The sequence below is a fragment of the Leptonychotes weddellii genome, chromosome 5 (assembly GCF_054177405.1).
Source record: "Leptonychotes weddellii isolate Sample4059 chromosome 5, ASM5417740v2, whole genome shotgun sequence".
Taxonomy (NCBI): domain Eukaryota; kingdom Metazoa; phylum Chordata; class Mammalia; order Carnivora; family Phocidae; genus Leptonychotes; species Leptonychotes weddellii.
This window is the reverse complement of record NC_138373.1, coordinates 136,561,025-136,578,510: the sequence shown is the minus strand read 5'-3', so window position 1 is coordinate 136,578,510 and position 17,486 is coordinate 136,561,025. Positions and strand designations below refer to the sequence as shown.

Here is a 17,486-nt window from a genome sequence, read left to right as displayed (position 1 = left end):
AAACTGCTGTGACTCTGGGAGGAGGAAGCCTCCTCTTACCTTCATCTTGGTAGCAGAGCCTCTAACGATTATATACCTACCAGGGCTTTATCCAGAAGACAGACTTGATTTGCAGGCGTTGAGAATCACCATTAGTGGTTCAAACAGAAGCAGCCTACATATTTTATTAAAGATATCTTGGGGTTTAAGCTAGTTTCTTCTCTAACTTCTTAAAATCAAATTGGGAACGTCTGTAGTAATTGTCTTGCGGCCCCAAGAACTGCCTAAAGCTATTTGTTAGTATTTGCTCTTCTGGTTTCTCTCCCATACATATTTTTCACTGTGCAATATTTAAAGGATACACAGCGATTTAAGTAAACTAAATGTTAGGGGTTGTCAGGGTGTGGGAAACATGTTTGTGTCTAGTAAAGGGTCTGGCATATCGCAGCAGGCTCTCGGTGGCAGGTGGGACATCAGCACAGACCGTGGAGCCTGCTGGAATCACCGCTCTGCCACGTACTGGCTTTCTGACTTCAGACAAGCCACTTGCTTTCTCCATCTGTAAAGTAGGAGTAATTATTCTAATCTCATATTCTTGAAAGGAAAACTAAATAATGTATGTGAAGCGTGTAGAAAATTATATGACACTTGAAGTCTTTAACTGGTAGCTTCTCTTTTTGAAATTAATTTGTACTATTTTGCCAAGATCCTGTCCTTTCTCGGACCATTCTTCTTGAGGCCTGCTTTTGTCCTTTAAAAGAAATCATTGCCTTCTTAGACTTTGGAGGATAAAAGGACTCCTTTATTTTTGTGTTCACCTTCTATTATGATTTCCTAAGGGACAGAGAACTACACTTGTTACTGTTGCTGGGGCAGTAGATCTCTTATTGTTTCAAGTTTTTCATTTAATGCAGTAAAAGACTGCATGCATCCTTATGCCATCACAAATAATGGATCAATGTGTTAGAGGGAGCAAGCACGTGGATTCTCATTAACAGTTATGATGGTGACTGCAGGGAAAATGTCAGGGAGCAAGGGAATAGTACACCTGCGTATTCTGTACATTGTGGATCTTAATATTTGTCATTTTTTTAAAGATTTTATTTATTTATTTGACAGAGACACAGCGAGAGAGGGAACACAAGCAGAGGGAGTGGGAGAGGGAGAAGCAGGCTTCCCGCTGAGCAGGGAGCCCGATGTGGGACTTGATCCCAGGGCCCTGGGAACATGACCTGAGCCGAAGGCAGCCGCTTAATGACTGAGCCACCCAGGCACCCCAATATTTGTCCTTTGTTAATTGGTCACCTGTTGTATTCTGTTTGGAACAACAGAAAACCATGCAACACGTCAGTTTTTGAATATTTGATCTTTTGCATGAATCATGAGCCATTAACCGCCTGCAGTCCAGTCTGTCTGGAAGATAATCCTGAATAAACTCAGCTGCAGGTTCTCCTTGATCTCATCGCTAGCAGCTGAGAGATTGTGAACCTGTGGGACAGTGGCCTGCTCCAGTTGGCTGTTTGTCTACCACTGACTGAGCAACGGAGACTAAGGTCCTATTGAGGAAGGAATGTGGGGCAGGACACAGGTGGCTTATTAGACATTGCGTCCCTTCAAGGCTGCAATATAGTGGGGGGCCAAATGTTCTACATATTAGATACTTAGCAGAATAAGCACTGTTAAAGGGATAAAAGCAAACTTTGTAGAGAGCAAAAAGGAAGCAATCAGTTCTAGCTGAGCATGGGAGTAGGGGTAGCTTTGTGGAAGAGGCAGTGTTTGAACTGGTCCTTGAAAGGTAAATCAGGGTGGAGGCATGCGAGGCCACATTAGGGGTGAAGAACTAACAGGCACTTAACACACTGAAATAGGAAAGTGCATGAAGCATTCAGGGGCTTATTGGAGTAATGGAATAAGATAAAGGCTAAAAGACTTTGGTACAAGTCCTCGTTCCTTAGTAGCTATAATCACAACTTATTTGATGCCTCCCCATTCCAAATTTGGAAAGGACAGCTCTTGACACTTTGCGGAGCTGTGGGGATTAAATGAGTGTATATAAAGCTCCAGCCTTTCTCTGGTGCCTTGTGCATACGTGTGCTCAAACTATCATTATGGACGAGTCTCCTGGACTATGGCTAAGGTAGGGCCCTGATCAAGAGAGTTGTAAATTCTTTGCTAAGGATTTCACTCTTTAGGGAATTTTTTTTATTACTTTTCTTTCTTTCTTTCTTTTTTTTTTATTAGGCTTCATACCCAACGTGGAGCTTGAACTCATGACCCTGAGATCAAGAGTCACATGCTCTACTGACTGAGCCAGCCAGGCATCCCTCATCTGGGGAATTTTAAATGTTTTCAAAAGGAACACAGGACATGATCTGGTTTATCTTTTAAAAACATAGTTTTATTTGGCCCAAGGCAATGAGAGTTTTTATATTGCTTGGCCTCATTTGAAGCCTAACACAACTTCCATACGAAAAATAAATTCTAGAATGTTGATTGAATGTGCTTTTCATGGACGCTAACATTTTTTTCCTTGAATATGATGCTGTTTATGATTTTGGGAGAATGAAAGGGAGATTTTTATTTCTAATTGCTATTTGGTGATAATACTGCTGGCTTACATTAGAAAAAATAAAATTGCATAAAGGAAATAAGTTCCATATTGCAAAAGGGAAAGAAACTATTAAGGAGCAGTTTTTTTCCTACTTCAAAGTTAAGTATATTATTTGTAAGCCCTATCTGATGGCTAGTTGTGTTCTGACCTATTTATAACAAAATTCTATACTACAGATTATCTAGTACATATGCAATTTTTTTTTTATAGTACCCAAAACAAATTAAACCCTGACCTGCAGAGAATAACTTAATGATGAGGCTTAGGTTTGCTTTGGGAATGTACTTTGGGGCCTGAGTATCAAGTTCTGTTTCCTGGCTCAGTCTTATTAAGCAACTTTTTGAAGGACACAAACCAAGCTGTGACCTCTAGTGTGGCTTTCTCTGGGTGCCCTGGCAATGGGGGACAGAAGTAGCTGTTCCAGTTTATGAGCTGGGTATGTTTGACCACATTCCCCCTATTACATATGGGAATGAGAGTATAGCGCTCACCTCCAGGCAGGATGACATACCTAGCATCTATAGAGTATGGTCCACCTACTTCTTTCTCCTAAGAGGTTGTGATAAGGCACATGGGAAATAGAGTAGCAATAATGTCAAAAAATAAAAAAATTTAAAGGGGGTGGGAGGATGGGTTAGCCTGGTGGTGGGTATTGAGGAGGGCACATTCTGCATGGAGCACTGGGTGTTATGCACAAACAATGAATCATGGAACACTTCATCTAGAACTAATGATGTAATGTATGGGGATTAACATAAGAATTAATAAAAAAAAAAAAGTAAAAAAAAAAAATTTAAAAAGAGGGGAAGGCTAATCACCAGGTCTAACAGTTACTCATTTGGTTCTAACTTCCTAGCACCCAAGGCACAAAGGGCAACATGATGATTGTTATCTGATAGACACCCCTAGCGTGTTGACTATTATATTCACTTTACGTATTTGTCTAAGAAGCTGTACCTTAGTAGACAAGTTACTTTCCCTTGTAGGGACAATTACATTTTCTGGGGAAGGTACCTCTGACGAACAGAATGTGGATTGAAATGAGTCACTAGGGTTCATAGTCAAGCTGCTATTTTTTAAAACGGGCATTAAGCCAAGTGAGGCTTAATGCAAGGATTCTCCCAGTGCTGAGAGTCTAACTTCTGTGGTCAGTCCCCCTCATGTGAAGTTAGTCATTGTCATGTGTGTCTGAGAGGGTGCTAAGAAGTCCTCCGAGACCTCGTTTGGATAGGAGATGCTGAAAGACTGAAGGGCAGTGCTGGCTTCAGGGTTATTGAGAAGCGAGGTTAAGCGCACTTTCTTCCCAAAAACCCCCACCCTCTGCCTTTTGGGGGTCAGGGAAGCAGTGAGTAAATGCCCTTCTTCCTGCTCACCGGCTAAGGGCTTGCAGACCCATCCTTTTCCCCTCCTTCAGAGCTGCCTCTCCTGCCTCGGTTCCTGGGGTGGTTCTCCTGGAGTACCATCATGTGGTTATTTCCACCTGTTCCCCAGCCCTCAGGGCAAGCGCTCAGTCCTCTTCCTGCGCAGGTTTTACCGACACACACTGCCAGAAACTGGTGGGGAGTAGCTCCCTGGCAGGGAGGATTCCGGCCTGCCCCCCGGAAGTGGTCAGGTCAGGGCCCAGGGGTTCTCACACCCCTCAGTTTCTTCTAAGTGTAGGAACTAAAAGCCACAATGATGTTTATTCTGCATTTAGTCCTAAAATTGGAGTTTCCTGCTTCCCCTTCTTTAGAACGCACCATCCCACATCTCCCCACCAGAAGGAACTGTGAGCCCTTCCTTCCAGAAGGTTGCGTTCTTACTGCCTGGCCTGTAGGGGTGAGGGGCAGGTGGTAGGGGCTCGCTTCCCTTACCCAAACTTGCCCTTTTTTGAGGTACAGGTGATGCCCAGAAACTCCTTTCTCTTGGAAATAGCCCCCTTTTGGTGTCGCTTCACGTGCCTATATGGTCTGCCCCAACGGACCGTGGCTGTCCTTTACCTGCAGTTGGTATTCGGCGTACGTTGCTTGATTTTCGTTACCCTAGCCTTCCCCATCCGGCCTTTTCCCCTCTTTCATTTAATTCTTCTGTAGATTATACAGAAGCATCCAGGAAATTTACCAGGTCAGACTCATTTTGTAAGGGATGAGTTTGTATCAATCAAAAGTGTGAGTTTTAAGCTATTTTGAAGACATCTACATTTTCTAGTGCATGTAACTCAAAGTAGGTTATCACTGCTGCCTGGTAGAGGCTTAATGAGAAGCTAATTATTTCTAATTACAGTATTGGGTGTTTGTAAGTGCTTGAAGATGCTTGAAGAATTTGTTTTTGAGAGCCTTAAATACTTTGTCTAATCGCCTTTCGTCTGTTAATTTGCAGTATCTGGATAAAGGATTGGTCCAGCAAAGGGATGTGTACTCCAGCCCCTGTTCCTAATGATCCTTAATCCCAGAGTAATGAGATGAACGTTACCTGCAGGCAAGAACTAGAACTTGTGACGCTGTCGAGTTTCTTTTGTCAGTGATGCTAAGAGAGGAAGAGGCAGGAGAAAATAAAACCTGCATGGTAAAACTAGTGACTCAGTTCCTGTCCTGGACACCGTGAACTTTAAAGAAGTTCAGTCCTTTTCCTGGGAAGGTTTTACTGACACACACTTAAAAGAAGTTCACAGTGTACTCTTGTCAGAGTTGAACTACAGAAGAAAGAACTGTTCTTTGTCTAAACTAATTAGAACAAACATTTTATGAAAACACTTTACCAATAAAATATCCTTTTGGGTACTATATGGAGAGCTTTACGGTTTTTCCCTTCTAGCAGGTAGTGGCAGGGAAAGGGGCATTCTTCTAAACTATAGGCACTGAATATTCTGTATATGTATCCACATGAATGTATTCATTGTGTCATGATAAGGATGCCCTTCAGACTGGCTTCTCCAGTGCAGATTAGCTCATTTAGCAAGAAAACGAGGTGTTTTCTTGGCTTGGCTTCCCTGGGTTTCATGTTTCTTGAGAGGCACGATGTTTTGCAAGCACATATCCAGTTACCACAGAGTAGCAGGACGGAAGATGGCTTAGTAGTGTTGTGTGTATTACTAGCAGCAAAGTGCTACAAAGCTCACATTTTTAGGTAGAACATAAAAAACGTATCCCCTAAAGGGCCATGCTGGGCAGCACCTTGCTCTCTGTGCCATATCACCCAGCCTGTGGAAGGGTGGTCTTCTCTTCTCTGCAGGCAGAGCCATGGCTTATCTCCTGAGTGCCTTTCCCCATGTGCGTCCAGAACTGAACCCCTCCGTTGTTAGGCCCTTAGTTAGATGCGGCTTGCCTCTTCTCCATGGGTCTCTTATCTCACTTCTCTGGTTTTTGCCTTGTTTCTCTCATTCTCTTTCTTGTCTTAGTGACTGTAAATGCTTGCCCGTGATTTCAAGAAAACAGTAAGCTTTTTTTTTTTAATCCTCAGAATTACTCTGCCTAAACCACCGTGCCTGTTTCGCAGCATGGACGAAGGAGAATGGATGGACAGGCCGTACCCGACCTGAGATTGGTGTGGTGGCAGCCAGCGCCCCAGGGCTGCGGGCGGGCAGCGGCATGGGGGGTGATTTCAGGGTTGGCCTGTGGGAGGGAGAGGGTGCTGACAGAGCGGTCTAAACCAAACGCAGAGCTTTCCCACAAGTCCGGGTGCCCGTGGAAGGGACACTGCGGAATGGGTTCTCACACAGTTGGCGGCTGAGCTTAGGTTCTGTATCTTGCGTGTTTCATGTATCAGAGTTAAGCCCCAGCTAAGCTATTTATTATCTCTGGAGGACATCAAGAAACATATATATTCTTTTATTTTTTTTTAAAGATTTATTTATTTGACAGAGACAGAGAGAGCACAAGTAGGCAGAGGGGCAGGCAGAGGGAGAGGGAGAAGCAGGCTGTCTGCTGAGCAGAGAGCCCTATGCAGGGTTCGATCCCAGGACCCTGGGATCGTGACCTGAGCCGAAGGCAGCCACTTTAACCGTCTGAGCCACCCCGGCGCCCCACAGATACATTCCTTATAAGCCTTGCTTTTCTCATCAGATAGAGTTAGCATGAAGAATATGTGAATACTAAAAAAACTGTGTAGCACAATGCGTGACTCATCCCACAAGTACTCAGTCATTGTTAGGGAGGCAGGCTCTGGAGGCAGACTGCCTGGGTTTCAGTCCTCACTCTACCACTTACTAGTTGTGTGCTGCTAGGCAACTTCTCTGGGCCTGGTTTTTTTAATTTGTAAAATAGTAATAACAGTAGAAGATATCTCAGAATTTTTAACAAATGAGCTGCCACTCGTGTCCCTAACATGACATTTTTCCTCCTGGGCATGTGGCAGGATTTTACTTCCCTGTCGTGTATGTCCCTTGAGATCAGCTAAGCCCAGTGCGGTGAACAGGGGAAACCACAGGTGTCTCTTCTGGTGGGAGTCTTTAGGCCCCAGTGAATGATTCGCCAAGTCCCCTGCCACGTCCACGGCCACCAGCAACATGGCATGCTCCCTCACAGCCCCGGGCCCTTGGCTGATTGCCAGCCGTCTTGTTAGTATGGGCAAGAAAGGAACTTTTTCTTCTTTTCCTTTCTTTCTTTTTTTTTTTTTTTTAGCCACTGAGATTTTGGCATTATTGCCACAGCGAAGCCTAGCACATTATGATGGGCAAGCCACAGGAACAGCCCTGCCTCTGGACTTGAAGTTAGATTCTGGCCAAAATGAGTGAGAGGACAGAATGTCAGCTGTGTTGGCTCGGACACCTGGCCACGAGGACTTGTGAGCGCCTTTGGATACTTGCAGCTCCTTTGGGGGCCTTGCAAGCACCCTCCTGTGTGCTGAGAAGTACCTGTTGCTTGGGAAGTGACAGCCGGTTTGAAGGACCTGACTCTTTCCTTGTACGACTGATGAGCTCGAGCAGCTTTCCTTAACACCAGAGGTTCATCGTCTCAGGCCTCGGCTGTTCTGTCTCCCTAGTTCTGACCTCTCCGTGTGTCTGCATGTTCCGGCCCCTCAGTGAGCCCTGGAGCCTCAGCCTGTGCCCTCCAGGCATCCACCCCTGTTCTTCGCTTTCCCTTTCCCAGTTCTCTTGGGTGGGGTTTTGCATGGTGTGCCTCTGCCCGGGTTATCCTTCCCTTTCGTTCATTTTCCTCGGGAGCTTTTAGGGGTTAAATGTGCAACCTCATGGAGAGAGCCCTCTTTGGAAGCCTGCACAGTGTTCGAGCAGCCCTGTACTGTCAGTGACTGAGCTGGGCCTGGCTTCCCGGTGAGCAAGGTGAGCTCACTTAGGCTGGGTTGGAAGCTTGCATTGTTGCAGAGATGACTCAGTGTCCGTTTTTGACGTTAGTCCAGGGCTTAGGCTTTTCTGTAGCCTTTGTTCCAGAACATTGAGGTGACAGGGGAAATGTTTCTGCTGCTGGAAGGAAAATGTTATTAGGAATGGCTTTTCACTAGGATGCTGGTGGTCTGCCTTCCTCATACACGAAGAATAACCAGGTAATTCCAAGCGTACTGAAAGGGGCTAGCAGTCATTTTTTAAAAATAGTATCTCTTCTGCCGAAATGGTAATTTGTGTTCATTATCTTCTTTGAATTGGAAAATACGGAAACATAATAAGAAGAATGGCTCCCCTTAACCCCACCGTGCAAAGATAACCATTGTGTGGAGCTTGTTTTCCTTTCCGTTTTTACATACAGGTACATTTTTAAACCAGATTAGAATGACAACAATAGCAAACCTTTTTTTGAAATCATCCTCTGTGCCAGGAACTCTTTAAGTACTTTATGTGCCTTGTCTCATTTATTCCTCACAACTCTTTGAAGAAGGACTATCTCTATTTGACAGAAGAGGAAACTGAGCCACAGAAAGACGAGGTCATTTTTCTGAAGTCACACAGCTCATAAGAGTGGCGTCAAGACTGAAATCAAAAGCACTCTTGTCTCCAGAGCCCAGGGTCTTGACTATTTCATGATAACGTGTCACAGTAAAGATAGCTTGGATTAAATTTCATGGAATTTTGCAGTGCTAGCTCTGAGTAGTCTGGCTTGATCTCCTTATAGATGAGGAAGTTGAAGCCTACAGAAGTGACCTGATTTAGCTAAGAGCACATAACCAGTTGCTGTCAGTGCCCAAACTGGAACGTGCATCTCCTGATGCACACAGTTCACGTGCACGTTGACGCCAGGTCAGCCGGGAAGCTTTGTCCTCCGTGGGTCCCACCCTGAAACAGCTGTACTGAGCGCAGGTACCCGCAGGGCCGGCTCCAGGTTAAGTGGAGGACGGAGGACGCCCACAGCCTTCTCCCCAGCTCATAGAGGAAATTTCCCTCTGAATTTAGGGAACTATGGGCATCTGGTAGTGATGTGTGCAGCTGACTCTTAATTACCCTGCAGAGCTAGGGCTGTAAAAGGCTATAAAAAGGTGCGGCCCAACAATAGTTTCAACCTTCTACCCTCATCAAACATTTTTAACTGAGATTTGCTGACGAGCAGTAAGATTGATTGATTTGAGCTTTGAATGCTGTCACTTGCCCAAACCTGGATTCTCGAGGACATGCCAAGCATTGTTACAACTTTAAAGTGAGCCAGAAGTCAGGCAACTCTGTGTGCGCCAACATTCCTGAGTGTTCGAGGCTGTCCTGACCCATCGGGTCGCCACTGCTGGGTGGCCAGCTGAGGTGGGGTCGAGGATTAAAGGAGGAACAGGTGGTGACTTATTGCTGCTTTTGGGAAGGTAAGTGTAAAAGCCTCTGCATCTTCCAACACGGTGGACTTCTCAGTACCAAGCAGGTTTGGGTGTTTTTTCTTAAAATAACTTAATCTGATCTTTGAGCTCCAGAGGGTAAAAACAAGGTCTTCGGACTCTCATAGACAAAGTGGAGCAAAAAAGACAAGAAGAGTGAGTGGCATGCTGTTAGAGGTGAGGCTCGTGGTTATCCCCGGAGGTGGGGGTGAGGTACTTATGATTGAAGGGGGTACGGGGAGCTTCAGTTTTGTTTTATTGGGTTGGTTTTTTTGTTTGTTTTTTAGGGAGGGAGGGAGGGAGGGAGAAGGGCTGAGGGAGAGGGAGAGAGAGAGAATCTTAAGCAGGCTCCATGCCCAGCACAGAGCCTAACTCGGGGCTGGATCTCACAAGCCTGAGATCACGACCTGAGCTGAAATCAAGAGCCAGAGGCTTGACTGACTGAGCCACCCAGGCGCCCCTTTGTTTTTGTTTGTTTGTTTTGTTTTACTGGGTCCTGGTTATACAGTATATCCAGTTTGTGAAAGTTCATTGAGCTTTATTCTTCTTATGTGTGCTCTTTTCTGTGTGTAAATTATACTTCAGTTAAAGTTTAAAAGTCTGTGTTATCTTGTTGCACACTGATCCTCAGAAAAATCTCCGTTTAGTTGAAACAGTGTGAAATGATATAGAACTTATTACCCAGCTATTGGGAAAGCAGCTCTGCCTGAAATTACCAGGTCCGTATGGGCAGAACGTCCAAGGTCATTTTCTTGATTCTATTAAAATATATCTTAAGTGATTTCAGTGTGACTCTCCTAGAATAAAGAATGATGTCATTTGAGTTCAGCAAACATTATCGACAGCCTCGTGTGAATAGGGACAGAACTAACACTACAAACTGGGTATGGTATGGCACGTCTCTCACCTGAAGGAGCCTGTACTCTGTGGGGGATCGAATCCACGGATGAGGGATACAGGATGCTTCAGGTGGTGCCACAAAAGCAACATGGAAGGTCACAGAAAGAATAGGCAGCTTTCTGATGGACTGGAAACAGCTTCATGGCATAAGTGGGATTTTAAGAGGCTCTTCCAGAATATGTGAGATTTTGATAAGCAGAAGTGGATGGGCGGTAGGCACCCTTCATATGAGAAAATCCATAGATAATTCACATACATCCTGGGAACTTTGGGTTGTATGGTTCACTTAAGATGAATGGCATCCATTAGGCCTGACAGGTAAGCGAGGCCTTATAGTGGCCGGGTTGTATTATTTAATTTGGGAGGCTCTGGGGAGCCGAAGAAAGTTTCTGAGAAGTAGAATAGCATAATTAGATCAGTGAATATCTCCAGTGAAATCAAATTTGTAGCTTCTTGATTGTACAGTTACCACAGATTGCCCTGTGTGCCCCAAATAATCATTTTCTAGATTTTGTGCATTCTGTGTTACTGTGTTTGAACTCATTCCTGTTTGGGTTCACTAGCGAGCCATGTACCTAGTTTCCTTGAGCTCCCCATGGTCATCTCTCTGGGACTTGAAGATGATGATCCTATACTTTCTTTATTCCCTACACCCATCCTTCCATTTTGACCAGGTGACATCACAATTTTTTTATCCTTTTTTCTAGTCTTACAAGTGATTTGGTATTTATTTCCTTCCAGCCTTTCCTACGTGATGCTCTTCTGCCAGATAAAAACACCCAGTGTTTCTTATTTGTAGCAAAATTGTGTGTTGGAGGAGAGGGGCCAAGAAATAATGTTAACAAACTTTTGTGAGTTGTGTAGGAGGACTGACTCACCAACCTGGCATTGTGTCCCACCATGCCATTGGGCTCCCTTCTCTGGGAAAAAGCACCGGGTAGGATTTTTCGTGGGACAAAGTGTTAATACTTCATTGTTGGAAATGAATGCATTCAAGTCTGGGTCACTTGGGCAGGGGAAGATGTGTTAGTATCTTATTAATATTTTGCTGTTTCTGCCTACTCTTCCCTGAAACTCAAGATAACTTGTGCCTAATATTGTCTCCTGTTTGGTCTCCATTGAGACTCTGTGTCAAGGCATTATTTTAATCAAAGGGCAGTTAACTTGACAAGTAAGCTGCTTTGGTTGAGATGTTACGAACCTTTGTTTAGAGATTGCATTCAGACCCTACAAAGGCTTGTCTTTAGTCCTTTGGGGACATCTTGATAGGGTGTCCTGACGTAGAAAGAGAACCCAGTTAGGGTGACTTGGGTTCAAATCCTGCCTCTTGCCATCTCAGTTTGTACGTACATGGGTTTAATGTAGTCTCTACCTGGCATGGTAGTGAGGATTGAACAGGATGACACATACAAACATCCATAGTACCTAGCGCCCAGACTACCTTTGCCTTTCCCTTTTGGAGCACAAACTAGTTAACGCTCCTCGCCACGGTGCTCAGTGATACTTTGCACCTCTTCCCCAGGTGGTGGCCCTTCGGTGAGAAAGCCACTTCACTTCGTATTACCACTTGTTCTTGTTTTTAAATCACTTCAGTTGTGGTTGGGGGGTTATTCATTTCCACATCTAAATACAGTTGTATTACTCAGTAAAATTAATCTCCTGTCACATCTGTTTAATGATTCCATTAAAAAGAAAATAATTTCTTGTGTTGATGAATGTACCTGCTGAAACTATTTTCTCATTCTTCTGTTACATGATTGGGTTCTGAATTGGGCGCATTTCCCACAGTGCTGCAATTCACAGTGAATGGGGCTTGGCAGACCCCCCAGTTACCTGGGCATTTTGGGAAACTAGCACTGATTGGTAACCTCGTGCCATTATGCATTTTCTACCCTGGCAACTGGCAGTTGTCATCTAATCAGACAAAGCATCGGACACCCTGGGAGACCAGCATCTCACAGTTAGTACACATGGATGCAGGACGGAGTTAGACTGCCTTCTATTCAACTGGGGAGGATAGTATAGGGAGTTTTTATCTCATGAATACTTGCAGTTTAAAGATTTATGTATTTATTTGAGAGAGAGAGAGTGCGCGCACACACGAGTGGGGAGAGGGAGAGAAAATCTCAAGCAGACTCCCTGTTGATTGCGGGGCCCACATAGGGCTTGATCTCATGACCCTGAGATCATGACCCAAGCCGAAACCAAGAGTCTGACGTTCAACCGCCTGAGCCCCCCAGGTGCCCCTGAATACTTGCAGTTTAAAAATCTGGGACCTGAAGTATGTCTGTTGTGTGTGCACAGATTCTCTCACAAAAACTATGCCTTTGACTTCCAACCTTAAAGTGCTTCTTCCCTGTCTCTTGCAGGTAGAACGTCATGACATGAATACCTTAAGCCTGCCCCCGAACATTCGCCGAGGGGGGTCAGACACCAACCTCAACTTTGATGTACCAGATGGCATCCTGGACTTCCACAAGGTCAAACTCAGTGCAGATAGCCTGAAACAAAAAATCCTGAAGGTGACAGAGCAGATAAAAATTGAGCAGACGTCCCGCGATGGGAATGTTGCGGAGTATCTGAAACTGGTCAGCAGTGCGGATAAGCAGCAGGCCGGCCGCATCAAACAGGTCTTCGAGAAGAAGAATCAGAAGTCCGCTCACTCCATCGCCCAGCTCCAGAAGAAGTTAGAGCAGTATCACAGAAAGCTCAGGGAGCTCGAGCAGAACGGAGCCTCCAGAAGCTCCAAGGACATTTCCAAAGACAACCTCCACTCTCTGAGAGATGCCTCCGCGAAGTCTCGAACTGCTCCCCCCGGCCCGGAGTGCGGGAAGTCAGGCATGCCAGGCGTGTCCCTCACTCCGCCCGTGTTCGTCTTCAACAAGTCCAGAGAGTTCGCCAACCTGATCCGGAATAAGTTTGGCAGCGCCGACAACATCGCGCACTTGAAGAACTCCTTAGAGGAGTTTCGGCCCGAGGGGAGTCCCCGGGCCTACGGGGGCAGCGCCACCATCGTGAACAAACCCAAGTACGGCAGCGACGACGAGTGTTCAAGCGGCACGTCGGGCTCCGCGGACAGTAACGGGAACCAGTCCTTCGGGGCCAGTGGAGCCGGCGCGCTGGACAGCCAGGGCAAGCTGACCGTGGTCCTGGAGGAGCTGAGGGAGATCAAGGACACGCAGGCTCAGCTGGCTGAGGACATCGAAGCGCTCAAAGTGCAGTTCAAGAGAGAATACGGTTTTATTTCTCAGACGCTGCAAGAGGAAAGATACAGGTATTTCAGCTTATTCTCTTGCAGTTCTTTCAGAAGCATGACTTACTGCCGCCAGATTGCCTTCTTGAAAGTGATACACTGATGGTTGCATTTTCCACGAATGTGGATATGGATCAAAAAAGTTAAGAATCAGTAGTTTTTTCCCTACCTCATGGTGCTAAGCTTTATAACTCGTGACTTACAGTTTGACGCTTTAGAGAAAGTTGTGTGAATCTTTTAAAATGTCACTGTGTGGTCTATGACTCGTGCACGCTGAGCTCCTGACTCAGTAGACTTCTGGGATGCAGTTTCATTACACTAATTCACAGATCTGTATTTTATTTTCCTCTGTAGTAACTGTCAGGTAAAAAACCCCACTGCATTGTTCAACAAGGTCGATTTTCTTTGCTACATCAATCTTAAAGTCTTCATGTAGTACACATTTTTTTACATACTATATTTTGCACATTGAACTTTTCTCCTTAAATGAAGAGTCTTCAAAAGAAATACTCAGAGTAGAATGTAAATTCAAATCTTGAGAATTATATTAGCTGATTTTAAAAGGTATTTTGTAGGCTGGCTTCTGTGTGCTTCTAACTTATTAATAAAAATATTAATAAAAAGTGATTTTCCACCATTTCCCCAGTAAAAAGATTCCCCAAAGTTTTTTTTTTAAGACTTTCTTTCTTTTTTAAGTTATCTCTACATCAACGTGAGGCTTGAACCCACAACTCTGAGATCAAGAGTCGTACATTCCACTGACCGAGCCAGCCAGGTGCCCCCAAAAGTTAATTTCTTTTTTTTTTTTTTGGACAAAATGAATATGTTAACTTATAAAAATGTAGATTAAAAAAATTCAATGCCCATTACATATTGTAAGATTAAACTTTAAATTTTACTTACACATTTTATATCTCCTAGATGGTATTAATTTAGAAATGTGGCTTTTTTTCCAGCTCTTATGTTTTATTCAGCAGTTTTTTAAAACTTTCAGCATACATCTTTGACTTTGGTTTCTTTGTCACATAACTATTATTGAGTCACAGGTTTTCCAGAGAATATTGACTTTAATTCCATCTGAAGAGTTTGGCATATAGTACTCTTTGGATCCAAATTTTATCCCGTCACAAATATCCATTTACATAAATGTAGGACAGTTTTTATTCTTGTTTGTCATATAGCTATGTTTGTGATCTTTCGGAGTTAGCCACTGTATTGCTTGCTATAAGAGATCTTTAAAAGGCTTTTACACCAACATTGGATACCTATGAAGTAGTCCTAGCTGAGAATAATCATTAAATCTGCATTAAATTTTTTTGGTCTTACTTTTTTTCCTGAGGTATAATTGACATATGATCTCACAATCTCTCTCCCTCCCTCCTTCCCTCTTTCTCTCTCTCGCCCTTTAATGACTCTATCAGGTGACCTCTGTAAGCCCCTAACGCTGACATTGAGAGAAGTCATTTCAGACTAAGGCATTCCCCAAACAGTGCTTCCTGTTTTCAAATAAACATTATAAGTTTTTGAATATAATAAGACCAGTCCCTCTTCTGTGAGGAAAATGGGAGGTGGGAATGGAAATCTTTGTTCTTCTGTTACTTAAGATTTGGACTTCTGGAAATGCCACCTGATAAGCTATTTATAATTTGTAATGAGCTTAATTTTTCATCGGCACTTGAGTTCCAAGAACTGAAACATGTTTTCAGAATTAGAGGTTACATTGGGAAATGGTGGAATTGGCTCTAGTAGAGAAGTTGGTTCTTTCCTCGTGGGCTCTGGTGTGTGAGAGCCGTGCCCGTGAACCAGAAGGCTCTGTGCAGGCAGGAGAGGGGGGAGCCCTGGGGTGCCAGGCAGCCCTGTCTCTTGACCAGCCTTGGTGAACGTGTCAGGTCTGTTCTGTCATCAACTGCAACCAGTGAAGGTGCTTGTCCGATGTGGGTGGAAATGCCGAATTTGGTATGCGTGTCACCTCAGGAGTGAGGACAGAGAAGTTAAGATGGCAGAGACCACCTTCCTAGAGCTGGAATTCAGTGTTCTCCAAAAGCGTGTTCCCCACAGCTAGACGTAGTCTTTTTTTTTAAATTTTATTTATTTGTTTGACAGAGAGCACAGCATGGGGGCAGGAGGCAGAGGGAGAGGGAGAGGGAGAAGCAGGCTTGCCGAGCAGGGAGCCCGATGCGGGGCTCGATCCCAGGACCCCGGGACCATGACCCGAGCCGAAGGCAGACGCTTAACAACTGAGCCACCCTGGCACCCCTAGACGTATTCTTTCGGAAACATAGTCTTCCAGGGACTGAGAACAAGGAGGCATTTGGAGTGTCACACTCAGAATCAGCTCCTCTCTTTGCAAAGGTATGAGCACCTGGAAGACCAGCTCCATGACCTGACAGACCTGCATCAGCACGAGACCGCCAACCTGAAGCAGGGCCTTGCCAGCATCGAGGAGAAGGTGGCTTACCAGGCCTACGAGCGCTCACGGGACATCCAGGTACCGTTCCTCTCGTCACTACACGCTCACGCGGGCTCGTCCCAGCCTCAGATTCATTTAACAAACTGTAAACGCATTACCCGTAAGCCCTAAAGGATTTCTGGCACGGGGAGCAAAATGGTTTCTCTGCACCATCATCTTCCACCTTATTAGCCCCATTAGCTCATGTCAGAAGTGTCACTGAGTAAAGAGGCTATTCTCTGTGTACCTTTTTGGGTTAACAAATATTTATTATCTACCCAAGACCATTGCCTATAACCTCTCCTCCTCCCCCACCCCCACCCCTAAAACTGCTAAAACTTTCTAAACATGAGGCAGACCTTGCCTTCAAGAAGCTTACTTGAGTGGGGGTGGGGGGAAGTCAGGATTAGGTCAGCTGCCAAGCAGCTCAGGAAAACATGAGCAGGGGCCAAGTGCCATGGTGCAGACGGTGAAAGCCACAGGATTCAGACACACAGTGGCCAACAAGCTAGGAACTGGTGGGGCAGTCGGTCATTCTGTGGTGAAATCTTGCATTTCAGTCTCAAGTCTGGCATTTACCAGTTGGGTAACCCTGAGCAAGCCTTCAATCTGTTTACTCATCTGCACGAGAGTAGATTTGATAGCTGTAAGAATTTCAAGGACTTGAGTGCATACCATGCGCCATATGCTAGCCAAACACTCTACATGCCTTTTCCCTCCCCATCTACTCCTCACAACAACAATTGCTTTCAAGCAATTCTACTGTTTTCCCCATTCCTCAGATGTGGAGACTAAGGCAGAGAGGTTCAGTGACGTGGACCGAGGTCTTGCCAACAGTCCTTGAGTAAGGAGTGTGAAAGAATGTCCCGAGAGAGTGGGACTTGCAGGGCTGGTCGGATCTGGATGGAGGGAAGGAAGGGCTTGCTGCGTCACTATAAACGAAGGCACGTTTCAGGCGCCTGGGTGGCTCAGGTGGTTGAGTGACTGCCTTCGGCTCAGGTCAATGATCCTGGAGTCCCGGGATCGAGTCCCGCATCGGGCTCCCTGCTCGGTGGGGAGTCTGCTTCTCCCTCTGACCCTCCCCCCTCTCATGTGCTCGCTCTCTCTCATTCTCTCTCTCAGATAAATAAAATCTTTAAAAAAAAAAAATGAAGGCACGTTTCAGTATTAATATGATGGTAGCACGGTAGCGAAACAACCTAGGCTTCTGGAATGCTTTTTTTTTTTCCTGCTACCACAGGGTCTCTTTCTTTTCTCCCAGCTTTACTGAGCTATGATTGACATATCCCTTTGCATTAGTTTAAAGTGTACAACATAATGATTTGATACATATAATATATGTAGTGCACAGTGATCACCACAGTTAGTCTAGTTAACAGCCGTCACCTCACGTGGTTAACTCATTTTTTTCTTGCGATGAGAACTTTTAAGACCTACTCTCCTGGCAGCTGTCAAATATGTAAGACAGAAAGGTTAGCTAGTCACCATGCTGCACATTACATCCTCAGGACTTACTTGTCTTATAACTACAAGTCTGTACCTTTTGCCACTTTCCCCGATTTCCCCTCCCC

The 17,486-nt window shown here is 45.0% G+C and overlaps 1 protein-coding gene across 3 annotated transcripts in view; it reads left to right on the top strand.

Annotated features, from left to right (window-relative positions):
- Positions 1 to 17,486, top strand: part of TMCC3 (transmembrane and coiled-coil domain family 3) — a 71,697-nt gene that overhangs the window by 45,906 nt on the left and 8,305 nt on the right. For all 3 annotated transcript variants that reach the window (XM_081822207.1, XM_081822208.1, XM_031019773.2), the window contains exons 2-3: positions 12,583 to 13,487; positions 15,819 to 15,954. In XM_081822207.1, coding sequence (XP_081678333.1) covers positions 12,583 to 13,487; positions 15,819 to 15,954 — 1,041 coding nt within the window. The remainder of the gene's footprint in view (positions 1 to 12,582; positions 13,488 to 15,818; positions 15,955 to 17,486) is intronic.